Source organism: Aulonocara sp. 'chitande type north' Nkhata Bay, linkage group LG2, assembly GCF_057382095.1.
Source record: "Aulonocara sp. 'chitande type north' Nkhata Bay isolate Kocher_YH1m ecotype deep benthic linkage group LG2, A_spYH_male_GT1.1, whole genome shotgun sequence".
Lineage (NCBI taxonomy): Eukaryota > Metazoa > Chordata > Actinopteri > Cichliformes > Cichlidae > Aulonocara > Aulonocara sp. 'chitande type north' Nkhata Bay.
The window spans coordinates 33,631,703-33,652,390 of NC_141345.1; the positions used below are offsets into that span (position 1 = coordinate 33,631,703).

The 20,688-nt window shown below is 39.9% G+C and overlaps 1 protein-coding gene across 4 annotated transcripts in view; it reads left to right on the forward strand.

Moving 5' to 3' along the window:
- Positions 1–20,688, forward strand: part of LOC147338235 (teneurin-3) — a 133,438-nt gene that overhangs the window by 81,122 nt on the left and 31,628 nt on the right. For all 4 annotated transcript variants that reach the window (XM_086260011.1, XM_086260022.1, XM_086260032.1 and 1 more), the window contains 8 exons: positions 256–357; positions 1,383–1,577; positions 2,675–2,875; positions 9,329–9,514; positions 13,172–13,192; positions 13,688–13,711; positions 14,856–15,002; positions 15,540–15,756. In XM_086260011.1, the coding sequence (XP_086116137.1) occupies positions 256–357; positions 1,383–1,577; positions 2,675–2,875; positions 9,329–9,514; positions 13,172–13,192; positions 13,688–13,711; positions 14,856–15,002; positions 15,540–15,756 (1,093 nt within the window). The remainder of the gene's footprint in view (positions 1–255; positions 358–1,382; positions 1,578–2,674; positions 2,876–9,328; positions 9,515–13,171; positions 13,193–13,687; positions 13,712–14,855; positions 15,003–15,539; positions 15,757–20,688) is intronic.

Below are 20,688 nucleotides of genomic sequence, written 5' to 3' on the forward strand. Positions count from 1 at the left end.
GACCTTATTCAGACATGGACAAATAGCTGTAAATGTATGCCATGACTGATACAAGCACTGCAGATAAGAGATGCTTAGAAATTCTAAATTAATGCAGGGGGGATAAAAGAAAAATTGCTGGCTTGGCTGGTTTGCAGTATTTCACACATTTTTACAGTTGTCAAATGTTGTATTAAAGAGGAAATTTAGATTTGTTGTAATGTGACAATCTGATGAGTTATTAATTGTTGGAATTACATGCTGCTGTACCCACAGAATCGGTGACAGAGTGCACACACAACTGCTATGGGAACGGGGAGTGTATGGCAGGATCGTGTCACTGTTTCCCAGGATTCATAGGACCATATTGTTCCAGAGGTAATTGCTCAGCGTCTTTATTCATCTTAAAGGGTCAGTTCAGCTAAATTAAAAACAAACAAAGACAACTATATATATGTGTGCTTTAGAAAATTGGATTGCCATAATATAACTGAAGTAAATACACTTTTGTTTTTATAATGGTATGTTTGTCAGTTGGTAGGTTTCCAGCAGTCTCAAACTAGAAATGCAGAATTTGCTGTTTAGACAGTTTAAAGAGACTCCAGTGGATATATTCATGCATTGCTTGTCCACCAGAAAGAACAGCTCAAATATAATATTTGCTTATGTATTGTACAGGCCTTTTCTGTGTGTAGGTCTATCTATCTAGCTATCTGTGACCTGCTCCTGTAAGACTGAGGTGCTTCCTGTTCTGATTCTTGATACGATTTGTGTTCTGGCTTTTGGTCATCACAGGCTATAACTGTACTTGCACTTAATTGTTGCAGTTTCACATTATTGACAACTAACTCCAGCATCTTCATGACTTTCCATTTGGAACCATGCAGATGTTCCTGCTTCCCAGATCAATTTGCTTAAAAAAAAAAAAAAGTGATATATAGTTACGGACAGAAGGTCCTGAGTTCAATTCCACCACCTGCTTTCTGTGTGGATAGTGCTCTCCAGGTACTCCAGCTTCCCCCCACTGTCTAAAGTGCAAACAGCTGTCTGTCTCTAAAGATAAGAGGAAGAGACTGGATGGAGAAATAGATACATTTTTAACTACAAGTTCAGTTTAAAACAAGTGCACAATCGATACGTGAATACGAAGTTGTATCTGGGAACATAATTTGCCTACCAACCACTCTAAAGACTCGAGGAAGTTTTCATTCTCTTGGCTGTTTTTTTGGCAAGCTAAGCCTGCGGGCTTGCTTGCTTTACTTTTAAATTATAGACAAAAAAGGGTATCAGATTTCTCATGTAACTGCAAATCTACAGTATTTCTGATGTTTTTCCCATCTACATTAGATGAAAAACAAAAAACAATACAGAATGATAAAAATGTACCTGATGTCTTTCTTCAGCCGCCTGTCCAGTGTTGTGCAGCGGTAACGGCCAGTACACCAGGGGGCGCTGTCAGTGCTACAGCGGCTGGAAAGGCACCGAGTGTGACGTTCCTGCGTCCCAGTGTATTGATCCTCAGTGCGGGGGACATGGGCTCTGTGTTGCTGGAAACTGTGCGTGCAACACAGGACACAAAGGAACCAACTGTGAACAAGGTAACCTGAAAATAAGAATTCATCCCTCCGGATTCAAAGCAGCAAGATGCAACATATTCCTGTGTGAAGCTCGGGGGGAATCGACACAGTCCATTGGTGAAACAATTGGTGTTTTCGACTCCACCAAGCAGATAATGCTTTGGATGTCGTTATTGATACGGGTTGTATGAATTAACTCCCTCTTAGTGTTTCGAACACATCAGGGTACAAGCTGGAACAGATTGAGCAGAGTCTATTGATGCAGTCACCTATTGGAAGGCTCCACAGATGAAGACACTTGTTAAAATCAATCAGTCAATGGCATCTGTTCCTCTGCTTACTAAGGAAGTGCTCCTTCTTCTCTCTTGTCAAGCTCTTTCACCTCCCCCGTTCACTTCAGTACTTCAGTGCATTCAACTTTATTGATCTCCACGCAGACAAAAAGCAATTATAAGCTCAGATTTACAGCTTACAGGAGCTTTTGACCTTACATGTAAAATGCTATTAAGTTCTTTAATGAATATACTGTGGTTTTCTTTGAAGTGAAACAATATGGGAAGGAAACATTTATGGGAGGAAGCTGCTTTTGTAGCTCCAAGTAAGGGCTCCAGTTTGACAAATTGGCAAATAATCATTATCAGCGTCCGAGTAGATATAGAAATGCACGGCGCAATCAGAAAAACGTTGCAGGAAATTATCCCTTGTTAGTAATGGGTTGATTATGTTGGTCATAATTGCCAATTATTAACCTAGATCAGCAAGTTGGCCTGCAAATTGTTAATAGTAATTGATTGTATCTGTCTAGACACTAATTGTGCTGCTTTTCCTATCGCCTGTAATGGAGCATAATTATGCTGCCAGTATGTTGGAAGCACCCTATAATATACCGTAGAGGAGCTGGTTGAACATAGGGTGGAAAATTACTACTGGCCACCACCAAACCCTGCAAAAAATTTCAGCTGCGCCTCACCAGCCATCATCTGGCACTCAAGTATTTCCACTCTAAAATGATTTTTGGCTGGTAGCAGACTCAAAGTGGCCAGGGTAAATAAGTAGGGTTATATCCAATCTAAAAGTGGTAAACTGACATTGCTGTCACACTTGCTGTGTGTCCTCAGTGGACTGTGTGGACCCGACGTGCTCTGGTCACGGAGCCTGTCATCATGGCGAGTGCCACTGTAACCCAGGCTGGGGAGGGATCAGTTGTGAGATCCTGAAGAGCACTTGTCCAGAGCAGTGCTCCAGTCACGGCACCTTCAACACCGACTCGGGAACCTGCATCTGCGAGGCGAACTGGACAGGTGCCGACTGCTCCATAGGTCAGAACGCTTTTTCGCTTTCTTTCCACCTCCTAAAGCTATTGTGTGTGGGGTTTATGATTTTAGGTTATGTAATAATTATTATTTTCAAAGTCATTAAAGAATAATTCTATTTAATAATTCATTTTAATTAATAGTTTGCTCAGTGAAACCTTAATGTGATGAAAAACGGTGACACACACATACCTTATGGTCAAGAAGAAATCTGTGAATTGGAGCTAAATATGAAATGAATAAAAACGTATCACACTGGATCTCAGCAAGACCATTTACCTTGAAAGGTGACACACTATTTAATACCGTTCTATTTCGTTCCTTTGCTTTCCTGTCAACCGACTAATTGAGCTTCAGCTTTAACTTGATTTTCATTAATATAATGACAGAAGTTTGCCTAGTTTGTGTCGCAGCTCTGCTTTTGGTCTTTTTCATATTTTAGGCACCTTTTCAAATTCTACACATTTGCCAAAATAGAATTAAAGCAAGTTGGTGTTAAATCTGTAGTCTTTTATTGTATTTGTCTGTCGCATTGCTGATTAGTGCAGGGTTGTTCCACAAACAAGTCAATGCAGACAGTGCAGCGAGATCTATAGTATTTTTTTTTTCACTTTTTTGTGGAAGAAGTTTCTCTAACGAGTAATTGGTACCACATTTCTCTGCGTGTATTCCAAATAAACTCCCCCTCTTGCTGTGCACAGACACCGGGTATCGTAAACAGCAGATGTATAAGCCTTTATTACCGGTTTTAAGTTGAAATAAAAGCTGTCTCACACAGTGCGGTGCATCTACTTCTGGTTATCTTATTAAGAAACCTAAGCAACAATTATTTAAATTTTGAATAGAAATTAAAAAAAGGAATTAGAAGAGAAATTTGTGTGATTTATGATTTGATCTTTAATAATTTACAAAAAAAAAAAAAAAACGACACAATTTGAGGTAATTTATCACTGATGTTTTTGAAATATCATTAAAAGAACATTGAAGAACAATTTGTTTTCCTAAATGAATATGCCACGTTTTGGAATGAACATTTTAAATCAGTCATAAATCAGTGTTTCTCAGCTTTCTCACACATAAAGCACAAAGGAAACAAAATTATTCATTTGTTGAGTTCCACTGAATCATAGCCTGGGACTGCACCAACAGATAATGATGAATAGGAGTTTGGCTGACTGACATTTCTCATCTGAAGAGCCATGAATACATGTTGCTTTGGTGTTTTATGAGCACTGCTGTTGGTTACACCTTTTTTATACCACCCCGTTTCTTGTTTATTTTCACAATACAACATTTTCAACTAAAGACAGTATGTTTTATGATGAGGAAGCGTTCCCAAATGGGCAAATGGGAATAACAATACCAAATGTCTGTTTACATGACACAAGCACTCTAAAATATCTGAAAAAAAAAACCCCCAAATCTCAGCTGTTTACCAAGTGAAAGTAAGAAAGTAATTTCACCTGACTCCAGGAAACAAACTCGACACAAAGGCTTTGTTGGATATAAGGAGACAAATAATGACATGAGTCACTCATGTTTGGACATAAGTCTAGACTGAAATCTGTCCTAGTTCTGCTAAGTTCATGCTTTGCTTTTCTTCCTAAACTTTCTTTGTTAAAAAACCTACAAAACCAGCATATGACTTTGCTTAAATTGGATTACCAGATCTGATGTTATGGGTTTTGATTTGCTTACCAGTTTGAACCTAAATGATTTTTTTTTTTTTTTAAAAAGGAAAAAAAGGCAACTGCCTCATTTTGTCACAGGCTGAATAACTCAAACTGCCGATGTGATCACGCCGTCAAAGTTGTGTAGTGAACACTTGTAGCATGTGCAGATTATAAACGCAGCATATGTTCTGAACAAAAGCGTCGACTCCACGCTACTTTTCCTTGACCTGGCATATGTTCTTCTTGAAGAACAACACAAATGTATTTTTAACATCATAAATGCAATGTAGTTTTGCTGCAGCTTTAGGTTTATTTTCGAGGAGATGAGAACAATTAGTATTCCCAGCTGCTCACAGCACACCCTTTTCATTTGTTACCAGGTTTGCATTCAGGCGGTTTATCTCTCGACACAGGTAGGTGACATGATAGTTCAAAGGCTGGCCCCTCCCATCTGTTATCTGTGCGTGAGATGTAGATGATTTATTTGCAGTTCCCTACACTATTTCTCTGTGCGTTAAAACCAGAGAAAAACACATGCTGAGTCAAACAATTAAAACCAGAAAGTTGGAGTTTGTTTCAGTCAGTATAAAAGGCTGTTGAATATATTACTTTTGGCTGAACTTCAAGCAGAAATTAAAGCATAAGAAGGCTGGATGGTACGTTTGAGATGCCTGTGCAGGCTTTTTGAAGCAGCATGTTGCCAGTTTGGTTGGCACTCAAGAAAAAAAAAAAAAAAAGGAATTTTGTTGGTGAAAAAAATTTCTTCTTTTCTTTTGTGTCTCACTTTATTTTTTGTTTTTTGAAAGAGAAGTCATTTGTTATTCTATTAAACCTTTTGACATTTCAAACACAATCCTCTCACTCAGCAAGATATCTCAGGCTTGTCAATAGTGAGGGTGGCCTCAGTGCGGTCCACAACTTAGGGAGTTTACTCACCTGGGTGGGTGGAGAATTCCTTCGTAATTAATGCTGCGGTTCTTCTTTAATTAAATAAACTTTAATTAACAAGCGCGTAGCATGAATCGACCGCCCACAACCTCTCAGTCAGGGGCATGTTAAAGGCAGATAAACACTTTTGGACTAATGAAAAATTGATTGCATAGATTCTATGGGAAGGAGGTATTCCTTTGGAATTGAATGACTCCTCTCCAGAGGCACACTTAATATTCTACAGTGTCGGCTCAGCTTAATCAGAACCATCCAAGGTCCGTCAATCGAAGAAAAACTCTATTCAGAATGCTGGAACAGAGAGTTAAAAGAGCCTCAGTAAAGGGGATGAACATAGGAAAAGCAGCAGGGGTGGATTGGTTTTAAAAACAAAAAAAACCATGAACATCTAAGACTTGTTACATTTTGGGCAGCAGAATGAAGCTGGCTAATTTGCTTTCACTGACAGCTATACCAAGTTTTAAAAAAGCACCTAACTTTTTCGTCATGCGGCTCTAAATTTTCTATAGCATTTATAGTCACTTAGAATTTGAGGACATACTTGAGCTTCTTTCGTCTCGCACACTGACGGCTATTGTCACAGCAGAAAGCTTTATGGCTCTTCTGTTCGAAAGCTTTGATAGAAGCTCTTAGTTCCAGGAAATCAACATTTCTTATTCCCAGACAAGAGCAGCCACAGATTGTTGAGCATTAGCTTTAGCCTCGTACAGACTGATTTACTTACCACCCATGGATTCAATCATTTGAATTTTGTAAAGATAACACAGATTTATAACAGCTGCTCAGTTTTTTTTCAGAACTCCATACTTGAAGACATGCTGATCTAACATTTTATAAGAACCCACTTAAATCCATAACCCTCGCCTCAGTCTGCCAAGACGCCATGCAAATGAGTGTTCGTAATATGTAAAACCTTAAAAGTGGTTGTTTTGGAAGTTTTTGGATACACAGTAATTGCAGTGTTTCATTGTTCAATGCTTTTATGGTGATGACAGGCTTTGTTTCATTTGATGGTAACCACACTTGTAAAAAAAAAACAGTTTGTGAAATAATTAGAATTTAAAAAAATAGTTACAGGAGCTACAGCAAAAGCAAGAAATTAACTGTTGATTGTGCGCGTGCTGGAAAGAAATGTCCTTTTATTACGATACTGTCATGAACATTAGTTTTCTATCAGCTAGATGTCGAATGAGTCATACGTTATTAATAAGAAGACCAAGTGCTTATTTTTATATACCTATAAAGAGTCTATAAGTGATTATTTTATACACTTTGCTATCTAAAGAAGTAGCACAAGCAACTTCTCGGGTTAAGGGGAAAAAAAGAGAAAAGTCCAAGGTGCCCATTTCTTCCAAATGCAACTTGTTTTGGGCTCGGAAAGCAGATAAACCTTCATAGACTTCCGTGTTAAAAGGCCAAACTTGAGAGAAGAAGAAAAGCAGGTTTACAGCCTGGTCCAAAAGAAAGAAGTTTATTTTATGGGATTATTTTTCTATGTATTATCCGCTGGTTAAGTCTGACGTCATTTCCAGGTCCAAAGACTCCTTTGGTTCCCAAAATCAAACACTCAGGGGCGGGTAAAAGTTAAAAACAGTCTGAATTCTTTCAGCTCCAACAAAATAATCAGTGTGGCTGTTCTCCCAGGTTTTTCAACAAAGTTTAACATCCAAGAAGCTATGAAAACAGGATTTACAAAGTTTAGTGGAGTTGGAACTTTGCAAGAAGTTAGCTCTTTAGTTTCCCGCTAAAGATGATAGAATATTTTCTGATTGAAGTATTTCGGGGAAAAAACAACAACAAAAATGGCTTTTCTATCATTATGGACATAAACAGAAATGCAAAAATAAATAACAACGACATTTGAAGAGTTAGTAAAGGTGGGTTACCTGACTTAGAATCAAATGATAAATAATATATAATTAATAATTTTTTCCCTTAGTAAAAGGTTTTGTTGAGGGTAAACGGGCAAAGCCAAACATGAAGCAAGAAAAATGCTGAAAACAGAGAAAAAACCTCAAAAAACCGTTAATAGAACGTCTAAGATCACATCCACAACACGAGGATGGTTTTGAATATATTGATGTGTTGTTTGAATTACTGTGGAAAAAGTCATGATCCAAAGCTTAATATCAACGGTGAAGCGCAGGATAGACGAAGAGCACCTGCTATGGTTGACTTTTGACAGCAGTACAGTATGTCAAACATTCACACAACCAATAGAAACACAGAATGACCAGAGCAGGCTCTGTAATAGACAGAAATTCCATATTACAGGCATAGCGCAGCAGCCAGTGCAACCATAATTTCCGACTTGGTCAACCTAGCGGTCGGCGCACAGCATGTCGCTTTTTGTGTGAAACGGCCCTGATTTTTTTCTGAAGCATCCACATAGTCATAGAAAATGATTCTTTCTATTAAATAAAACAGCATTACGACACGTTAAAAAGACTGCAGCCTCTGTGGATGCAGCAGGATCTTGGACCACGAAACATGATTGATACAGCACTGCTTAACAAGCGAGAGGGGCTTCTCTGAAAGACAGGTGGTGGTTTGACAGACGGCTAATTTGAGTCACTGAACTGGAGCTATCCTCCATGTTTGTAGTGTTTGATCCTTTTAGCACATTTTAAATTTAATTATGTTACAAATTTTACGTTTTTTGTGGACAGTTATTTAAGATCGTGCTAGAGGTCTCGCTGTTTTTTTTCTCTTCGTATTTCTTTGTTTTTTTGTCAATCAGTGAATTTCTAGCATTATTTATCCATCCATCCACTTGCTTCCACTCGCCCTTACGACAGATGGCATGTTATTATTTATATTGGTGCTAATTAGCAGGTACTTATCTGTGAGATGCATCCATATAGTGTATGAATGCACCCTGCTAGCCTTAGCTGATAACTTGGCACTCTACCCTTTCGTCTGGCTCCAGACTACAACATGGCAACTCCCCAAATACCGAACTCAGAGATTCAAAATGGTGCAAACAAATGGCTGAATCTTATGTTTTCAGAGCTTTTTCTTTGTTTCTTTGTTTCTTTGTTTGTCTGCACCTTGCTGAGAGGCGAAAGGAATGTGGGAGGTGTGGCCAACACGAGTGCTCCAATGGGACATACAGAATATTTGAATGTTATAACCTTTAATTTTTCATTTCTTCAGTGTGCATTTGAACTAGTTTCAGTACACCCCGTGCATATTGCAGTGTACAGTCGTTTAAAGGCTACATGGGAAACATAGGATTTTCACCTGGATCCATAAAAGTGATCATGTCATATGTCAAGATTAATATGATAAATTGTAGATGAAGAAATATTATTTTTTCTTACCACTCAGTCTGCATTTTGGTAAAGTAGCAGCAGGATAAAACTTAAAAGGACATTTTTTCTATGCAAATTATTCTTTTTTTTATGTCTGTCGTGCATTCCAGTCTACACTCTTTTTAAAAAGAATTGTTTCCACAACAAGTCCACTGAGATCCATATCGCACAAGAAAGCAGCAAAGGCCTGACATTTCCCGTGTATAACGATGCGTCTTAAACATTCTTTTAACAGATAGCAGTAATTTTGACTCTTTAGATGAAATAGTGTCAGACATTGAAGTAGTTGCCTTGCAGTGTCGGGATTTTTCTTGCACGGTTTTTATGTCTTGTTTACAGTTAAACTTATTGGCCCACTTTAACTGAGGAAGCTCACACTTAGCAAACATCAGAGCGTTTTTTTTCTGCGTTGGCAGATGCATCTATTCAGCATACAAAAATACACGAGTCTAGAAGGGAGGGGGAAAAAGGACTTTTCAAGGAACAGAAGCTACATGTCTCCATGGCTCTTTGTTTTGCGACAGAGGTGTGTGTGGTGGACTGTGGCCCCCACGGCTCCTGCATAAGTGGTGTGTGTCACTGCGAGGAAGGCTGGACAGGACCAGAATGTGAGCAGAGGGACTGTCACCCACGCTGCATCGACCACGGAGTCTGCCGAGAGGGCAAGTGTGACTGCCACCAGGGCTGGACGGGTGAACACTGCACCATCGGTGAGCCATGGTGACACATACAGTAACGTACACCTACACACCCTTGACAGAAGGGCACAAACTGCAGAGGAAATTCATTTATGGGCAGATTTAAAAGGGCAGCTCTGGAGTGTGAATGTCAGTATTTTCAGCGCAGCTTCAAGCATCAGGCACAGATTGTGGTACTGCTGTCGCTGCTTACCTTTTCAATACAACTACCTTAGCATGGCAAGTGATGAGTAGTTTTTGATGATATTCACAGAGCTTAGAGGTAAACAACTGCGTCTTGCAATCCAATTTTCAGAGATCACTGAACCAAACACTGTATCCATGATCTTTATCCTTATCTTCCTTTTTTTTAATGTTTATTTATATATTTATATATCTTCTAAACATTTCTGTGTCTTATAACATTTCTTCTAAATGTCTGTCAGACACAGTCAGCGTTGGAGGGTAACTCAAAAAGATTTACTCTGCTACATGTTTATTACGGATTTTTAACATCAGTTTATCAAACCTGTCGCATTTTTGAAACTATATAAGACCTTTTTGTCTCAATAACTAACCAGATGCAATAACAAAGCACTTCTCGTGTAAATATTTAGGTGCTGGAGAATAATCCAAATTTTATGGTATAAACACTTTTACAATAATTACTGAGCATTTTAGTGTCAGATTTTCCTTCAGAGTGACTCTATTTACACGGTCTTGCTGCTTTTTCAGTAAAAGCTTTGAGTGCTTCCACCCCCACTAGCTTCGGTGACTATACTGAACATAATAGCACCATTTTTCAATGTATTCATTCCGTTCATTTTTATTAATTTGATGAATTTTATTATTTATTTTAAAAAAAATTTTGTTGGCTGCTGATCCTTTTGGCCACCAGCTTCTGTTCAACAAATCTATTTGTCTTTTACCTGCTGTCAAATATTGTGGTGAGTATAAATGTACTGGAGGTGGATTAAAACTAGAATTAAACCTTGGAAACAGAGAGAAACTTGACAAAATGAATTTCTGTTACAAGGTTGCCAGTTTTGCTTTTAAATCAAGATGTAACGAAACATTTTCCAAGTTTAAAAAAAGAAGCGCCGGGATCTTACGCACAGATGTTATCTCGTCTCTTTAGAGAGAAGAAAAAAAATCTTCTTGCGACGCCGTATTACAATTAACTTTGTAATTTAGAGCATCGGTTTAGATATTCAACCTTTCGCCTGCTGAAGTGACGCCTCTTTTAGTGAGTCAAGGGCAGGTATTTAGGGAGCCAAAAAGCCACGGGTAGGCCTCTTTGGAATATCATTTTCCTGAAATGGCAGTGCTTCACCTGGCATTAATGAGGATAATGAGTTCTAAGATGTCACTTCCTATTGACCTTTAACTCAAGCTTCCTTCACACCTTACCCTTTGTCAAAGTTCCTGTAGTTAAACCTTGACCCGCCGCTTCAAGCAGCATTCCCCCAAGTGTAATTTCCAACCTCTCAATGCCGACACATTCTCTCTGAAACAAAGATCTAGCACTCCAAACTCTTGAACCCTAATTATGTATTTACAAGTTCTCTCATCAGCAATCCCGCTGTCCACAGCGCATATCCATCTCCAAGGGGAGACGAGATTGCAGTGAGGGAGTTGTTGGAGGGGTCACATTCCTGATCTTATTAATCTTTCCCTCCTAAGCGCCGACTGTGCATCATCCATTTTCGCTTTCTTTCCTTCCTTCTGTTTAAGGTTCCCAGCAGGAAAGTAACTCCTTGCTTTGGATGCAGGGTCAATGAATAGGCAGTGCGTTACCTTTTCTTGGACGACTGGGAGCCTATTTTGTCTTTCAAACCCTGAATAACTGCCATTTGCACAAAGCGTCTTTTAATCACATAACATGGTCAGAGTCTGAATAGAGGACTTCCTTGGCCATTGTATTGTCACATGGATCTAGATCCTGTTTCATATGCAAGGCTTAACCCATTGTCGCTGCTTTCTCAGTACTGCAGTTTTCCGCTAAGGTGTTTTTGATTTGTCTTTGTGTGCTGCTGGTTCGTTGGCACGCTGTTGTTAAAATCGCTGAAGGAGAGATGATGGGGGAAAAAAAGTATAGTATTCTGCTTCATGATGCATTCATATTGGAATGAGGCCGAGCCTATACTCCTGACAAGCAGACAGTAAAATGTTTTGAAGCAGACCCAGATGAAACTGGCTCATACACTCTGACAACAAAGAGTGTTATAACACACAGATATAAAGAGAAACAGTGCGCTCGCCGTTATTTTAGACCATCTTTCTATGGCAAAGTAAATCAGCTGGAGAGTTTTAAAATGAATATTTCACTGGGAACATATTGCCGAATTCTTTTATGTTGCTTCCTGTAGACAGAATACAAATCATTATCGGCATCTATAATTCTGATTACCGTATTTCCCGGACTACAGAGCGCACCTGAATATTAGCCGCACAAGCTAAAAGCAGGGGAAATCCTGTTTTGTACATACATTAGCCGCACCTGACTAAAAGCCGCAGGTGTTTCAATGTTGACTTATCATATGTAAGAGAATATGCACAAATCGAATTGTCAGGAAAGAGATGGCTGTTTGGAGACACACCACTTTTATTAATATTTTGAAAAACAAGTTATGGGTACATATTTGCATAACCTTTTAGGGTATGTGTACAAGTAGTGGTAATTACAAGTACAAAACATGTACTGTGCTTCATAAATGAGTAACAAATGTAGTACATAACAATAACCTACAGCACACCAGAAAAATAGATTCAGACTACCTTTTAGGCTCAGGTGCAGTGACACGGCTTTAACAAGAAGAAAAGTCAGTCATTCACCACCATCTTTCTCTTCTTCCTGCGCACTAAAACCACCAAAGTCCTCTCCTCCAGTGTCGGAAACGAACAGGCTCAGGGTGGCTTCATCATCCACTCTCAGCTCCTTTCTTTCGTTGTCACTTTCAAAACCAAAGAAATCCTCATTGTCAGTGTCAGAGTCGAACACCTTCTGAAGAGCCTCCTCTCCATCAGGCAGCAGTCCAGCCCTTCGAAATCCGTTGGTGATCGTGGATGTTTTCACACTTTCCCACGCTGTCAGAATCCAGTGGTGGAGTTGGGCATAACTTGCTTTTTGCAAGTTTATCGCCGCTCATCATCCACGCCTCCCGCTGAACGCGTAGCGCTACTTTGAAGTTTGTTTTTCGCGCTACTTCGTACGGCACTACGTTGCCTGGCGGATGGACATGTGACTAACATACCACTCTTGAACTCCGATCCTTCCGCCAGGCAACGTAGTGCCGTACAACAGCGGAACAAACAAAACAAATCCGCTCATGGACAATCCATAGAAAAGCCGCACCTGACTAAAAGCCGCAGGGTTCAAAGCTTGTGCAAAAAGTAGCGGCTTATAGCCCGACAATTACGGTAATCACTTAGTGCTTTAATTAACATCTACACTCACTTTTTAAATGCTAGATGTTTCCTCTTGATGTAGCAAAACTGTGGATCCATCCCTCTAAATATGCTGCTTCTCTTTCTTCTTCTTCTCTTACATAAATGTCCTACTTGTCAGTTTCCCCCCCTATTTACATATCTTTAACTAACTTTTTCTTATGTCCATTCTCTTTTCTATTTTATGTTTGTGTGCCTGCCTGTCTGTCTCTTTGCAACTCCGTCTTGGCTTACATGTATTAGCCCTGGATTCAAGAGTATCAGGTAACAAAACAAAACAAAAAAAAACACTTTACACTTGAAAATTATACACTTCACTCTAGATATTTTTTTCTGAGCCAGCTGAACACCTTTATTTTGCTTAAAAATGTGAACTGTGTTAGCAATGGGTGAGCTCACTGCTTCCCTCTCTTTCAGTAATATCAATAACATCCTGTCACTCATGCTTAATATTAGCTATTCGGCTCAATCACCATAACCACTGTGATACATTCAGAGGAGAGAGATTGAAATTAGAGCAGCAGCTAACACGTGGGGAGGACAGCAATAATCTTCGGGAAAACTACCTGCAAAGCTTCTTTTCCAAATATTTAAACCAAGTTGGCAGGTACATCAGCTTTATGCCAACCACGGTTTCCACTTTTTGTACTCCCTGTAAGTTACAATAAGTAAATGTGTTTGTCAGTCTTAGCTCTCTGCCACCACAGCGATAAGTAATTTTCTTTTCCAAATGTTTCCCTTTCCTCGGTTGTGTAATAGGAGCAGTCAAGATAGGATATAAAGGTAAATTGAACCACTACCCCCCCAAGGGAGATTGTCACGAACAATCCCTCCCTGCTCTTTGTCTTTCCTAGCACGGCGTATATACACCTGTTTTATGTCCAAGTCGATCATAATGTTTCTGCTGTGATCCTGCTCCCCTCGATATGTCCCCTCATTTCCTGTCCGTCCTTACCAGTCTCACACCAGACTCCACGGTCCCTTCTCCTCCCTGTCTTAATTCCCTGTGTCTGCCAGATTAAACGCCCTGAACTGGTGTGGTTTAGTCATGTTTGGGCTCCCTGTCTTCACCCTCCACTAAAAGGAATGCGATCTGGCAGCAAGTGCACTGTTTTCTGTAAATGTGGAGACTCTAGACCCTCCCTCCTCTTCTCACTCTTCTCCCTGCTATTTACATACACTTCCTCTTCCCTTTGATGTTGCTGTTACTTCACATGAGTGCTTCAAACATCTGCAATGTACTACTCCTGCTTTAATTATATTCAGGCAAAAAAAAAAGCAATGAACTTCCAAGACAGTGTTTCGAGCTTCTTAAATGGGATTTGTGCAACTTTTAACTAAAATAAAAGAAGAAGAAGAGCAAGATCCTTGAAATTCTGATTCACATATAAACAAGAAAATTGTTGGGGAATTGACATTAAGAGACTGCAGTTCATTTAAAAATCACAGTGTGAGGATCCATGTAACCTTAAAAGATGCTACTTCAAAAAGAGCCATCCAGACTTTGATTTAAACACAAAATCACTGCTGTGAGCATTTGACTCAACAAGCATTCGCAGCATCTCCCACTGGCTTTTCAACAGTAAGTAAACAACTGAGATGGTTTGTTGTCCTTTTATCCCATGCATTTCCCTTTATGCTGTGGTTGCACATTATAGTAAAACTCATGTGAAACGACCGTAACGCCTCACAACTCCCCACCTCCCCTGCCCCCCATCCCCAGTCCTGTTGGAGGTGTATTGTACCGTACGTTCACTTATTACTGTCTTTTTTCTTCTTTTTTTTAATCATTTTTGTCCCTCCTTCTCCTCCGTCCACTCTAAAAGCCCCTTTCGCTCTTGTCTTCTCACCCCTTCCTCGCCTTCTCATCCTGATTTCCTCGTCCTGATGCGTTTGGCTGTTTGACATATACGTGATGTGTTGACAGACGGCTGCCCCGGGCTGTGCAACAACAATGGGAGGTGCGTCCTGGATCAAAACGTCTGGCACTGCATCTGCCAGTCAGGATGGAGAGGGCTGGGATGCGATGTAGCGACCGAAACGCTCTGTTCAGATGGCAAGGATAACGAGGGAGGTAGGAAGAAGTAAAAGCTTCATACAAATTGTTTTTTTAGCCTTGGAAAAAAAACTGGTGCGTATCTCTTATTGCACCAGACAGAAAACTGGCTTTGATGTGGCTCCTCGGTGACATTGCAAACAAACAAAACAAATCAATCATACATAAAACATCACTGGAAAGAATATGCTAATGTAGAGGCAGAGCAGATTGTTAAACAGCATGCTTTAAAATATACAGTAGATCAATTATAAAGACTTGTTGGCACTATATATTAAAACTCTGCAAGCTGGATTTCTAATGAACTTCTCCTTGGCCTAATCAACACCCCAGAACTTTTGAGGTTCGCGTGTGGCGACAGACACTTCACACTCTGTGTCAGTGCAGGATCTCTGTCGGTGCTTTAATGAACTTAAGTTCATGTAAGAAGTCATCTTTGTGTATCAGAGGTGAACACAGTAATAGAGATGCTTATGTTTTCCTTCGTCAAACCCAAACATATCCAGGTCAACCGAGCTTTTCCTCCCTGTCTTGACCGCCCCTCCTGTTTTCCAGACGGGCTCATCGACTGCATGGATCCAGACTGCTGCACTCAGATTGCCTGCCAGGGTCAGACCTACTGTCGTGGCTCACCTGACCCAGCTGCCATCGCAAGCCAGAGCCAGAGTTCAGTCGCCCAGTCTTCTTCTAAGAGCTTTTATGAACGCGTCAGTTTTTTGATCGGCCCCAGTGGCAGTCACGTGATACCCAGGGATAACCCTTTCAACAGCAGGTAAGCAGCTTAATGAGTTACTGACAGCTTTTTAATTATTTGGATCCAGTTAGCTGTTTGCTGTCTCATTACCGGTAGAGAGGCACACCTGTGCAGCCCCTCGAAAATGTCGTAGGATCTCACATCTTTGTCTTTGCAGTCAAAGTGACAAGCCTGTTTACAGTCGCTTGGTTGCCACACGGTTTTATTTATTTATTCTACAAGTTGGGATTAAGTGGTTCAGGAATAAGCTTGCTCCCTGTTAAAATCAGCCCTTATGACTATAAAAACATAAGGATTAGACTGCTTAAACCCAGATAACAGGACCATGTGATTTTCCAAATTGAAAAAGGAAAGTACAGCATAATTTAATTTTTGCATCAGTGAGCTGCCCGTCACACACAGTTTGTATAACAGAGACCTGATAGAACGCTTTCTCATTTAAATCTGTTCTTCCATCAAAAAACATCAAACACGGATAATTTTGTCAAGTTATTACTGACTGAAAAAATTAGAAAAATCCTGTTGTTGCAATGTTGTACATGATGACCACTTTGATGACAATGAGTCACTTCTTTAGTTCATAACTCATAAAGGTGACATTTCTGTTTTATAAGAAGGTACAGGATTGCAGAAAGTTTCCTGTAATTATTAGCCACGGTGAAAGGCAGATTTGTCAGTTGTTTGGCTGCTCACTGCTACCAACTATGATACACTGTCATGAAATTCTGTGCAGGCAGTCATTTTAACCTGGAGAATGTAAAATGGACATCACTTTGACCCTGAAAAACAGCATCACAGTTATACCCGTTTTCTACATTCTCCTCTGCTTATCCACTTCAGGGTCATGGGGGCGGGGCTAGAGCCTAGCCCATCTGTCATACGGTGAGAGGCATGGTACGCCCTGGACAGACAATCAGTGTGTTAATTGGGTAATCACCAATTAACCAAACACTGCTCAGGTCTCTGGACGCACAGAAACAAAAACTGCACACAGAAATGTTTAGTGTAACCTCGCAAAGCTGCTCAAAAACTATTCTTTTGTTTTATTATTATTTTATTTTTTTTCCTCACATTCCTTAAGAAGTTTAGTCTTTTGGATTTCGACTCTTTGACATGCACCACTAGATATATTTACCCCACATTCTACCCACACAGATTTATTGTGCTTCTGAGACATTTTGACACTGATGGGCATAAAAGCTGAAACTTTTTGTGTTTCTCAGGACTCCTTTTATTCATTGTGACACCTTGCACTATGCCTACGTCTTTTTCTTGAGCTCGTTGCATGAATTTGATTTTTAGTGGTTTTTGTATGACTGAAAAGTTTGATGTAAAGAGCAACAAGACCTTACCTCATGATTAAAGTACTGTACAATATCTCTGTGCAAACTGAAGAGACTGTTATATTTTTCATGTAAACTTCGGTGCATTCCCACATCTGTTCAGAATCACAAGAAGAGTTTGTTTTGTGACTGATGGAGAGGAAAATGATTGCCAAACTGTGTGCAGAAGGCTTTGGGAATATTTCCGCCAATAGTTTAAAGTAATCCTTATGTAAATAGCATGCTTTACTGAAAATATAGAATGAGGCAATTCCCCACAGCCGGGTTCTCAGTAATCCTCATCCTCATTGTCTTCAGCTTAATGTCGATTTCATGTCTGGCAGTGGCATTAGCTCTCTTGCTCAAAATATTCATTTGCCTTTTTATCTCCTCATAGAAGTTAGTTTTATAGTCAAAAACAGTGTTTTAGGAGCTCTGCAAACATGCGTAGTCCTAAATTTTACAAAATTAATTACCTTTTTTTAAATCTTATCGCTACATGGCAAATACTGCATACATGAAGTACATTTTGAAAGAGTCATATAATGAAGTAGAATTTAGTAGTGACAGGGTTTGTTTGGAGACCCCTTTTTGTTTTTTAATTCATTTGAGGTTATAGCGTGAATAATTTATCCACTGCCTTTGCAGAGTATACATTATGAGAGTCTCTGAAGCACTGGAACAATGCCAGAAGAGAAGACTTTCAGCGACGGTAGTGACTGTTATGCCAAGCCGTAGAGTATCTGATGTTTAAAGGTAGAGAAATGAGACACAGCTAGAGGTCATTTTTTATTTTATTTAACCTTTATTTAACCAGGAATGTCCCGTTGAGATCAAAGACCTCTTTTTCAAGGGAGTCCTGGCCAAGAGGCAGCACATTTCAAGACAAATACATACGAACAAACAAAGTTAAAATTACACAAAACAATTACACATTATTGAGGCAGCCTGTAGGCCTTTGAGTTTAGTTTTAAAAACATTTAAAGACAACAGTTCAGTTAGTTTCCAGTCTTTCTGTAACATGTTCCATGAAAAAGGCGCAGAGTGGACAAAGGCTTTCTTACCCAGCTCTGTGCGGACAAGGGGAACAGACAACAGCAGCTGATCATTTGAGCGCAAGGAGTAAGAACCACTATTTGTCCTTGTGACCAAAGTACAAATATAAGGAGGCAGCAATCCAAGCATAGCTTTGTAAATAAAAGTGTACCATGTCCTTCTATTTTTAAGAAGCCATTGTGTTAGCCCAGAGAAAGGCAGCCGATTTCAGTGTGTGGTCAGGTTTCAGAACTCAGCAGTAAAGTTGTCCCTCGTATAGCACAGAGAATAAAACATGTGTTGTGGTGTAGTGCCCCCCCCCCATCCCCCCAACCCTCTCCCCTGCACAATAGTTCCCCAGCCATATCACATGTCCCCACACAAGTCTCCCGCTGGGTTTTGAGACGTTGTTTTTCTACCGCCAGTCTGGCACAATGACAGATAAGAATGCATGAATTATATGATTCATTTCTGGGGTTTCAGCAGGTGGTGCGACTTTGCGTTTGTTTGGTGGTTCAGTTCTTGTATCATCCGTCTGCCTCTCAAAAGATTAATAGAGTCACAGGGAAGGAAGAGGGAACCTTCGCTGTGGCTCTTAAGTGGCCTTGTTCTTTGAGCCAGTAAATAAACGATGGGAGATGGTTGTACCAGACATGAAGCGGGAGGGAAATGAGAGGCTAAAGCTGTTGATCATCTTTCTTTCTCGCTCTCTCTCGCACACACGCTCTCACTCTCATATACGTAATGACCCGGAGATAAAGTGGCAAAATAGAACATTTTTTGCCCACCGGTGAAAAATGCAGAGGGAACGCTTTTAAAATTCTGCTCCACGGCTGAGAAATTGGAACAGCTAAATGTTGATGGAGAAATATAGTTTTGTCTTTCCCTTTAACTGTACCTTCAAACAGAGGACTACCTTAACAAATCGCTTCGCACTTAAGAATATAAAAATAAAGATTAGTGTTTGACAAGTTCTACCTGCAGGCCCAGCAGTCGTGATGAATAATGGCAGAGGATGAGGATATCTGATGCTTTAAATTATGTATGAATATTCCGTGTTTGTGATTTACAAAGCAGAAATGCACAAGAAAATGCCTTTTTTTTAGGGGAAAACAGGGAATGAACTGCTAGAGGTGCTGAACCTATTGACCAGAAGCAAATCCATTTACCAGCAGGGAAAATCTGAGTTGGGGAAACTAAATGAGTAATGCTCCCCCATGCCAGACTAACTACCACAGAGGTACCCTAAAGTGAAGCATTTAACCCCCCATCCCCACCCAACACTATAACCACCACTGCCGCTGCCATTTGCTCCAGTAACATTACAGTTTGACCAGCGGTAGAGGGTGAACTACATAAATTATAAATCTGCCACCATATGTGAACATCTGGTGACAGATTTATGTTTCCAACACATTGTTGTGTTGGAAACATAGACGTAGTGTGGTCAAAAATTCTCTTTTCTTCTTTTTGAACCAAACGTATACACACATTGTTGCCCACAGACTTTAAATGAGCAAAAGCCTCCGCTTTTGACTCGTCACTGCCTAACACTGTATGTGTTCTGTATTCCAACTGCATTTTTCCTTTCACATCTAGAGTACTTATGGCTTCACCTTGTAAAAAATCGCTGTGGCGATTCTGTTGTGTTGTAGAACTGCTTTTCTTTTTCAAAACCCTTCATTTTTTTCCATTTGTGACAGTTTGCCTCGAGCATTGAATTTTGTTGTTCTGAATTCCTATAAAGTGCCTTTTGACACGTCACTTGCCTGGCTTTGCAACTTCTCACATCAAGAGGATGTCTGTAACTGAGCTGAAGAGCTCATTCCAACACAATTCTTGTTGATATATTATCTTTCATCACAAGTATTACTACAGACATTTATCACGCTAGCGAACGCAAGACTTCAGTATGACACTGACAAAAGGCTCTTTTTCAGAAGCAACAGCACTTGCTGGAATAATCACACTTGGATCACACCCTCTTCAAATACAATTTAGGGGAAATTCCAAATTCAGCAAGGTCAGATAACAATACTGTGAATATTTCACTCGTGAATCTCATTTGATAGCCTCACTGCTGGGTGTATTGTACACTTCATTTACCGAGTTGACTTTACTGAGGAGACTGATAATTTAACTGTGAATGTTGTTGGCTAGAGAAGATGCTGTGTGTTTACACTTTATTCCCACAGTTTTCTGCAATGGCCTCACAAATTGAAATGCCCTTACAGCTATACGTAGTGTGTTCAGTTGTGTCTTGTCATAACAGCACCTATTTTTATATTGCGCATTAAATGCATGAAAAAAATCTATATTTGCATTCTTGTGGAATATAAATGCTGCAATACGAGTGCAAGACGCTGCAAAATCTTAACAAGAAGCCCTCAACCGACTGATTTATGGGTCCTTAAAAGCAGTAAACAGACACAGAGAGTGGCTCTGTTAGGTGCCGTTTTCATGAGTAACGACCACTGACGTGTGTGTGTTCTTAACAATCAGTAAGTCATACCTCTTAGCTCATGCCTCGGGCAAGGGGATGACAGTTGTGAGCAGTGCTGATGCGGTGGATGCTTGTTGACACCGGCTGGCA